Source organism: Pangasianodon hypophthalmus, chromosome 26, assembly GCF_027358585.1.
Source record: "Pangasianodon hypophthalmus isolate fPanHyp1 chromosome 26, fPanHyp1.pri, whole genome shotgun sequence".
NCBI classification, from domain to species: Eukaryota; Metazoa; Chordata; class Actinopteri; order Siluriformes; family Pangasiidae; genus Pangasianodon; species Pangasianodon hypophthalmus.
In genome coordinates this window covers 4,004,612-4,014,804 of record NC_069735.1, presented here as the reverse complement: position 1 = coordinate 4,014,804, position 10,193 = coordinate 4,004,612, and the positions used below count along the sequence as shown (strand labels likewise).

The window sequence follows — 10,193 nt, the reverse complement described above, 5'->3', positions numbered from 1 at the left end:
TTTCCCAACTGCACATTAAAAATAGAGTACAGGATCAAAAGAACAGGAAGTGATATCTGCTGCCTTGTTAAAGTCTTCCACTTGGGAAATGTTAAAATGCAGCTTTAGGATTGGATAACCTCACTGTTTCCTGGAATATCAGCCATTTTTAGTAAAAAAAAAAAAAAAAAAACTAATAATAATAATAAAAACTAAAAAAAAAAAAAAAAAAAAAAACTGTTAGAACTACTACTACTACTATTACTACGACTAATACTAATACTAATAATAATAATTATTGTAAATAAACATTGGCTAATGATACCTGTATATTACTATTTTTTTCTTAAAAAGAAAAATAATTTAAGACTGTTTTTGATATTAAAGCTATTCACATTTATTTCATTTTTTAATTAAATATTAAATGTAAATTTGTATGAAGAGAAAATGGAAAAGCACTGGATAATATATTAATTGTAGAATAATGAAATTAATAATAATAATAATAATAATAATAATAATAATAATATTGATAGCTTTATTAAGAGGAAATATTGTATGAGCAACTTCATCCTGATTTAATTTTGAGAAAAAAACATATTAGCCGGTGGTTGAGGTAAGCTAATATAAAATATGAATGAAAAACTGGAAAAAAAAATGTAATAGCTTTAATATCAAGTGATGATGTTTATATGCTAATTCTTGGCCAAATACTGGTGTGTTTCTTTCTTTTTTTTTTTTTTTCAAAACAAAAATATATCAGGAATTGGATATTGTTAGCCTTGTTGATGAATGCTAATACAGTATGCTAATTGAAGCATCTGCTTACAAAGTGATTTACTTTTTTTAAAAATACTAACTTTATGTTTATGTTACTAGTTTTAAGGTAACATTTTAGCAATTGTATCGTGACTTTTTTGTCGTTATATTTAAATATGTGAATAATGATGTTCTTGTAGATGCTAATCTAAGACCACAGTTTAATAATAATAATAATAATAATAATAATGTGCAATAGGCATTAAGGTCAAAGGTCATATAAAAAAGGGTGAATTCTAGCTAGAGCAGTTCGATACAGATATACAACTTCAACTCTGTCAGCTTTATTGGGTTGAGATGCAACAGCAACACCTAGAGGCAGGAGGCCTTCGATTGGAGACGAGATATTTACATGGCTCGCTTTTTCACAGTAACAATGTCCCAAAAAAAAAGAAAAGGGAAAGAAAAGAAGCCATTTTTCCCTTTTGAATGATAAATAAATGGCTTTACAAAAGCTCACAAGAATTAAAGATTAAAGTGAGTCATAGGCTTCATAAAAATCTAGTCTACTTCCATACTACACATACCAAAATAAAAATGAAAATATGCAGTTAGAAAACCTTCCACAGCTCATCGTTTGATCATGAGCCTCACAAACGATCACGAATGAAATTTTAGCTACATTGGGTAAAAATGAACAAATAAAAAATAATCAACACACTGCATTATAACACATAATACACTCGTAAGGAGATGGAAATATAAATAATGATCAAAACAGAAAAGTAGCCTACATGCATTAGTACATCTCTGTTCTTCATTTCTCCCTGTCGCGTTGCCTTTTTTCAGAAATAAAACAACAAATACAAATCTTAACTGCGTTAATCTTTTATCTCACAAAAAATAGAGAAATGGCACTTTTTTAATATATTCATAAATCATTTTATGTTTATATGTATATATATATATATATATATATATATATATATATATATATATATATCATCAAAGAACTGTGGAGTCAGCGTGTTGTGGTCTGGTTCCCGGCGCACGGGAGTCGAAACCATGCGAATTGGATCATGCAGATATGTTACAAGTCGCTATTTACATTACATTCATGCGCTCCTCAGCCCATCGTGCACCATTTCCACTTCCTCAGGTTTGCAGTCGAATGATTGCGGCACCAAAGACAGAGAGGGAGAGAGAGAGAGAGAGAGAGAGAGAGAGAGAGAGAAAGGGAGAGGGGTAAAGGAAAAGAAACAGGTACATATTTTACAACAGCATCCATAACGGTGGCTCATGAATATTTATAGTGAACTGAAGCGAAGAAAAATAGGGTATTTCCCAACAGAGCGAGTAAGAAAGCGCCACCAGGATGCATCTTTTTTTTTTTTGCACTCAAGTGCTTTGATTAATGTCTAAGTGCCTTATTTATCAGACAGCGAGTGAGCGCCGCAGTCGTAGCTCCTGTGATCAGCATGATAAGCAGCGCCGTGCCAATAAGATGAGTCACAAACTGTCTGCAAAGAGTTGATCTCGGACGCCGAGGAGTTCCCGTCTCTCCGTTTGGACCTTTTTCGGTGGCGCAGGACGAAAACGAGCATCCCGACAACAGTGAAAGCAGAAGTGACAAACACAAGCAGCAATCCGGGCACCAGAACAGAAATTGAGACTCGGCTCGGCTCTGGGTACGATCCAGGACGTGTCCCTGAGTCGGAATCCATACCAATGGTGCCGTTTTTGGGCAACGAAGTCGGCGAAGCCTGGTCGTAAAGTTCCGGGCATATCAGGTCGATCCGAATGCGACGGAAATCTTGCTTCCAGAACTCCTCTGGTGACTCACATTTTAGGTCACTCACAATTACATCAGGCGCCATTTTTTCTGCCCACTGTTTCAGTGGAACGATGGTGCACGTGCAATCCCATGGGTTCCCATGCAAATCGATTTGGATGATCGAGCTGAGCTGATCAAGGACACCATTTAAGGGAAGATGGGTGAAATAATTGTTATGCAGACTTATTTTGGACAAGGAGACACCCATAAACGCATCCGCGGGCAGCGACTTTAACAGATTGTTGTTTAGGAACAGAACCCGCAGGTTAGGCATCGGACTAAAGGCTCCTGCTATGATGAGCTGGATGTCATTATATTCCAAACTGAGATATTCAAGGTTTTGGAGTCCCACAAACATATCCGCCATGACAGTATCCAGATAGTTCTTGTCCATGTAAAGCCACCGCAACTCGCTCAAGTTTTGAAAAGTGCCATTCTCGATTGTTTTTATGTTGTTCCCACCTAAATCGAGCAAGTTCAGATTAGTGTAACCCCGAAACTGGTTCCTTTTCACTGCGTGTATGTTGTTATCGCGTAGATTTAGCTCATGCGCACCGAGAGGTTTGGGTCTCAGATTGAGCACGCTCTCCATTTTTTTACCTTCGCAGTTCACCCCAAGTCCTTGACTAGCGCCGATTGGCTTGCACACGCACGTTTGGGGACACGTGACATCACTAGTGCCTGATGCTATTGCTGTTGGGGTTTTTAGCTGCCAGTTTTCTCTTGCTTTGGGACGGCCCTTGTTGTTCTGAGCACTTTTCTCTGTCACTCCAGCCATTTTGGAGGTTGTGGACGTGGGAGAAGGAGGAGAATCCAGTTCTGAGGTCTCGTCCTGAGTTGGAGGTGCGGCCAAACTGGAATCGGCGCCATCTTTGGAAGGGCAGAGCTCAAACTCAGCTGTCTCGTTGAGTTCGTTGCCCTGGAGACGCGCAGGCGCTTCGCAAACAACCCGGCCGACAAGTGCCCGCTGCGGGATGTTTTCAAGCCACTGCTTTAAGGAAAGAAGGTCACAGTTGCAGTCCCATGGATTGTCCTCCAACAAAACCTCCACAATGCCCGGAATTTGTTCCAAGACCCCTTCATAAGGCAACGTCTTTATCCGGTTCCCGCGCAGGTCAAGATGCGTTATGGGAACGTGCTGGAAAATGTTGGTGGGAAGTGCACTAATTAGGTTATCATTCAGAATTAAGACCTCTAGTTTACTCAAGTCCCTGAAAACAGTGGGATCAATGTCTCTTAGAAGGTTAAAATCAGCTTGGAGATACTCCAAATCATCCAAACCAAGAAAAGTGTTCTTTTTAAATGACCGGATCTTGTTGTTGTTTATATGCAGACGCTTGACCAGCTGCAGGCCGAGGAAGGCGCCGGGGACGATGTCGTGTAAGCCATTGTTCTCCAAATGCAAGCTGACTGCATTGTAGAAGTTGGCGAACTCGTTAGGAAACAGTCTGGATAGGGAATTCCCGTGCAGCAGCAAGTGATAAAACTGCGAGCTCGGGCCAGTCAAGTGCTGCAGGTTGCTGAAACCGCGCTTTTCGCAGTCGATGTGCAAATCGCCCTCTATCGCACTGCACGAGCAGATCTCCTCCTTGCACACGTCGCTCGTCCCGTTCCCAAGAGCTGCACAAAGAGCCGCCTTCAGCAACACAATCCACAGCAGCATTTTTTTTTCAACGCCGACGATTCATCCCCGCGATCCAAGACATGAAAACGATCAGATTATGGACGTCTGCGTTCCTCCAGACGCCAACTGACAGACACATAGATCAGCAGGCTGCAGAAACAGGAGGACAGTTCATGTTTAGAGCCATGCCATCCAACTCTGGTTAAACAGACGCTTTCGATTTTCTTATCTCATTTACAAAACACTAAAGCATCATCCTCATCCTCATCACCATCATCATCATAAGCATCATCTCTGATCTCTGAGATTACAGTGTGAGATAGGTTAATCTTACCAGATAAGTGACCTTGTGCATTTTTCCCCTTTAAAAAAAAAAAAAAATCCTCCTTTATTGTAGATTGTGTTATTCCTTATGGAAAGAAGGGAGCTGTCCGTTCTCCCTTGGTTCTGAAATCCCAATGCATCGCCACGGAGAGGACGAAGAAAGACATAGAAAGAAAATAACAGATGATGAGATGATGAGAAAGAAGGGGATAGAAGGATGAATTAATCCGCAGTTCTCACATCCTCATATTCCATCCTGCTGCTTCTCCTGCTCGCTTTTTCAGCATTTCTAAAGAAACGCTCGGTGCTGCATCTAACCCCCTCTGCCGAGCTGCAGCGGAAACAATCCATCGGTGTGACGGGGGGATTTTTTTTTTTTTTTTTTTTTCCTTTTTTTTTTTTTTTTTAAATCGATCCACAAAAATAGCTACGATCCGACGGTTTTTAACAAAAAAAAAAAAAAAAAAAAAAAAAAAAGGAGGGGAAAAATAGAAAAAAAAAAGTGTCTTTCTGGTTATGTCCGGGTTTGGATAGCGGTTGTGAACCGCATCGCGCGCGCCTGAGTCATTTCAAAAACTGTTTTATCCTCCGAAAAGAAAAAAAGAAAGGAAAAAAAAAAAAAGAACAAGAAAAACAGATCACATTCTCGGAGTGATCGTTTCAGCTTCAGATTGTTTTCAAGCAAAGTGATTTTTTTTTTTTTTTTTGTCGGAGAAGAGCGAAGAAACGCGAGCATGCACTGCGCCTGCTCGAGGATACAGGTGTGTGTGTGTGTGTGTGTGTGTGTGTGTGAGAGAGAGAGAGAGAGAGTGAGGCAGAGAGAGAGAGAGAGAGAGAGGGAGAGAGAGAGAGCCGCAGTTGAATGCGGTAAAATAATTAACTACACAACGCGCGCGCAACAGCAGATCCTTGTGTGTGTGTGCATGTGTGTGTGTGTGTGTGTGTGTTTTTGTTTTGTTTTGTTTTGTTCTTCTGTGATTCATTTCGTGCCAAAATGGATATAAATGGACAGAAATGGACACACATGCTGCATCACGAATCTAAATTGTACGGAGTGTGTGTGTGTGTGTGTGTGTGTGTGTGATTTAAAGCGAATGAAAAAGTGCACGCATCCTCTATGCATGCAGTCACGCGCCTAAACTCTCTGCAGCTTCGTTTGGGGAAAAAAAAAAAAAAATCCTAATAATTATGCCATATTTGTGTTCGTATAATTTGCATTTTGGTGTTTTTCACTGTCGTCTTTTAACGAGTGCTGCTTTTCCTTTCTTCCCTCCTTTTCTTCCTTTCTCCTCTCTGATGTTTAAAGTGTTGAATATGAGCTCTGATTTGGACTCGGATGCCACAAACATCCGGCATTAGCTGTGCATCGATATGCGGGACTGATGGGTGACATCCGGTTTCACTCGTTCACCGCAGTGCCTTTCAAACTTCATCAATCACTTTAATCAGGGGAAGAAGAGAGGAAAGGGCGGGAAACAGGAATTTGGGGAGGGGTGGGATACAGGAACTGGTTTCGAAAATAAAACATCTCTCTGTTTGATTAAAGAGAAAGAGTGAAAAGAGCAAAGAGGGAAAACCAAAAAGCAGCCTGAATGACCTCTATTACTCTGAAGGGATGGATAGATAAGCGAGTAGATAAATAAATGAATAACTGTATAAATATTTAAGTGAATAAATGACTAAATGAATAAATCAGTAAGTGAATACATGACTAAATGAATATTGAAATAAATATAATGACTGGGTGCATAAATTAGCAATTTAAAGTGTGAATGCATAAATACATTATTGAATAAATGGAGTGACTGAGTGAATAAATAAGTAATGGAATGAATAAGTGAGGGAATAAATAACTGATTGAGTAAAGGGAATGAATGAGTGATTTGAATAAGTGCATTTTAAGAAATAGATGCACCAGTTGTCATTTATTATTGGGTAATAAATGAGTGAGTGAATGGAAAGATTACTAAGAAGATAAATGGGTGAATTAGTGAATGGATGAATGTTAATAAATCAATGGGTGAATGAAGATGTGAATTAAAAAATCAGAGTATAGATGGCTCATGAAAAATGAATGGGTGAATGGTGGAGATATTAATGCACAAATGATGGAGTGAGAGCAAAGTAGATATTAATACGTAGATATGGTAAGTGGATTAAGTTATAAATGTGTGAATGAAAAAAGTGAGTGAATTCTTGATTAAATGAATGAATGAGTGAATGAATATATTATCTGGGTAAAATAATAGGTGAATTGAGGACAGATTTATAGATGAATGGTGAGCATATACATACATGAAAATGGATAGACAAATAAATGAGTTATGTAGCAATAAGTAAATGGATGAATGAAAAAAGGAAATAAATGAGAATTTGGTTGAAAAGGTGGAAAAGAAGAGCGAGAAGAATGGATGAGTGAGTGAATAATTAAATGAGCGAATGAAAGATTGAATTGTCTTTGCATCAATGAGTGAATGATGGAGTGACTGGATGAAGAGAAGGAAAAGAGGATGAATACATGAATGAGTAAGGGAGGGAGTGAATGAGCAAAAGAATAAGTGAACAGAATGAATGAATGAATCGGTCATGAAATGACACCATTAATTAACAATAAAATACATTAATATAAATAATGAGCACTATACACCCATCATACATAACATTAAAACCATGGACAGGTGAAGTGAATAACACTGATTATCTCATTACAATGGCACCTGTCAAGGGGTGGGATATATTAGGCAGCACATGAATTGTCAGTTCTCGAAGTTGGTGTGTTGGAAGCAGGAAAAATGGGCAAGTGTAAGAATCTGAGTGACTTTGACCAGGGCCAAATTGTGATGGCTAGACAACTGGGTCAGAGCATCTCCAAAACAGCAGGTCTTGTGTGGTGTTCCCAGTATGCAGTGGTTAGTACCTACCAAAAGGGTGGTCCAAGGAAGGACAACCAGGTGAACCGGCGACAGGGTCATGGACGCCCAAGGCTCATTGATGTGCATGGGGAGCTAGTGTAGCACAAATTGCTGAAAAAGTAATGCTGGCTAAGATAGAAAGGTGTCAGAACACACAGGTCATCACATCTTGCTGCATATGGGGCTACGTAGCCACAGACTGGTCAGAGTGCTCATGCCGACCCCTGTCCACCGCCGAAAGCACCTACAATGGCCACATGTGCATCAGAACTGGACCATGGAGCAATGGAAGAAAGTGGCCTGGTCTGATGAATGACGTGTTCTTTTACATCATGTGGACAGGTGCATTGCTTACCTGGAGAAAACATGGTGCCAGGATGCAGAAGGCAAGCCGGTGGAGGCGGTGTGATACTTTGGGCAATGTTCTGCTGGGAAACCTTGGGTCTTGGCATTCATATGGTGCATTCTTGGCATTTGGCGTATGGGACTGTGTAGCCACAGACTGGTCACAGTGCCCATGCTGACCTCTGTCTACTGCTGAAAGCACCTACAATGGGTATCTGAGCATCAGAACTGGACCATGAAGCAATGGAAGAAGGTAGCCTAGTCTGATGAATCACATTTTGTTTGCATTAGGTGGACAGCTGGGTGTGTCGTTCACCTAGGGAAGAGATGGCACCAGGATGCACTATGGGAAGAAGGCAAGCAGTGGAGGGAGTGTGATGCTCTGGGCAATGTTCTTCTAGGAAACCTTGGGTCCTGGCATTGATGTGATGTTACTTTGACACCTACCACCTACCTAAACATTCCTGCAGACCAAGTACACCCCTTCACGGAAATGGTATTCCCTAATGGCAGTGGCCTCTTTCAGCATGATATTGGGCCCTGTCACACTGCAAAAATTGTTCAGGAATGGTTTGAGGAACATGACAAATAGTTCAAGGTGTTGACTTGACCTCCAAATTCCCCAGATCTCTATCCAATCGAGCATCTGTGGGATGTGCTGGACAAACATGTCCGATCCATTGAGGCCCCACCTTGCAATTTACAGGACCTAAAGGATCTGCTAACATCTTGGTGCCAGATACCACAGCACACCTTCAGAGGTCTTGTGGAGTCCATGCCTTGACGGGTCAGAGCTGTTTTGGCAGCACAAGGGGGACCTACACAATATTAGGCAGGTGGTTTTAATGTAATGGAACGATGTATAGTGTTATATTAATTGTGTGGATGGAATTTGTGTATATGTCATGTTCTTGTAAATAAACATCATGAATGAATGATATACTGTATAATAAAAGTATATAGTGTTTTTTAAAAAATAATTAATAGGAGAGTACAGCACGGTGCATACACACATTACTACTATTTATATACTTTAATGTGTGTACTAGTTGTTTAATATAGGTGTTTTTATAAACAGTTTATTGAAACAGGTGCCTATGATGCCATACATGTTAATGTACTATCAACCTATTGGCTATAGATTATTATATTCTTCAGTTTTAGCAGAGATGAATTAATAAATCAACTGCTGCAAAATAACTGCTCTTTAACCCCGACATTGGAAAGCAAGGACTATGAAATGTCAGAAGCAACAGGAAATGACTCATAAAATGCATTCTTTCTCCCCCTCTCTCTCTCTCTATTGAGGTTTATTATCAATATTGAACTTGTTTTGGAAACAATTTTTGATTTTTTGAAGTTGTTTTCTTTATTCTGACCTTCAACAGAAAAACACTATTACAGGATTTTAAAAAATCAAACTTGCATTTATTCCGAATTATATTTATTTAATGATTATTGTAATAAGTTAAGGCATGTATCCATATACATGAAATGTGATTAAAAAAGAAGAATCAGAATATTAAGGGTTCTGACTCTTATTTAGCCACAGGCTTTAGAGCTCTACCTCTTAATTAGTCCCAGTTTTAGGGCTTTCACTCTTGGTTAGTACCAGTCTTTTAGGGATTTGACTCTTAGATACTGCCAGTTTTAGGGCTCTCAGCATTGGTTAGTCCCATACTTTATGACTCTTTGGTAGTTTCAGTCTTTAGGGCTCTGTCTCTTGGTTAGTGGTGATATGTAAAGCTCTGACTCTTGGTTGGTCCCAGTTTGGGCTAGTTCCAGTATTGTATGTCTGTTGGTTAGTCTTCCCAAATACTGACCCCAGTATTTAAGAGGTCTGATTCTTAGTTAGTCTCAGATTTTTTTAGGGCTCTGACTCTTGGTTAATCCTGATATTCAAGACTCTGACTCTTGGTTAATCCCAATCTTTAGAGCTCTGACTATTGGTTAGACCCAGGTTTTCAGACTATGATTTTGGTTAGTTCCAGTCTTGAGAGTTCTGACTCTTAATTAGTCCCAGTTTTAGGGCTTTCACTCTTGGTTATTGATGGTCATTAGAGCTCTGACTCTTGATTAATCACAATATTTAGAGGTCTGACTTTTGTTTGTCCCACTATTTAAAGCTCTTACTTGGTTAGTCTTGATATTTCATGCTTTAACTCTTGGTATTTGCTGAGAGGAGAAGTATTGCAAGAGCGAGAGGCTGGAATGGTTGAGGTTGGTCATGATTTTTCTTGTTCTGTTCATCATCCTGACAAGCACAGTTCAGTGCAAGAGGGCAGTGGTAGCCAGTAAATTTCTTCGCACAAGCACAATATGGTGTAATTTCAAGAGTGCAATGATTTAGGGAGAAACCAGAAAGAAAGATTTTTTATAATGGCTTGTTAGAATCAGATCAGCAGAACTGCTTAAA

The 10,193-nt window shown here is 39.6% G+C and overlaps 1 protein-coding gene across 1 annotated transcript; it reads right to left on the bottom strand.

The window, feature by feature from the left end:
• Positions 1-2,075: 2,075 nt before the first annotated feature.
• On the bottom strand, positions 2,076-5,269 carry LOC113535457 (SLIT and NTRK-like protein 1). The gene is made up of 2 exons (XM_026928751.3): positions 4,531-5,269; positions 2,076-4,346 (listed from the first exon to the last, which is right to left on the bottom strand). The coding sequence occupies exon 2, from the start codon at positions 4,233-4,235 to the stop codon at positions 2,166-2,168; it is 2,070 nt and encodes a 689-aa protein (XP_026784552.1). The 5' UTR covers positions 4,236-4,346; positions 4,531-5,269; the 3' UTR covers positions 2,076-2,165.
• Between the last annotated feature and the right edge of the window lie 4,924 nt (positions 5,270-10,193).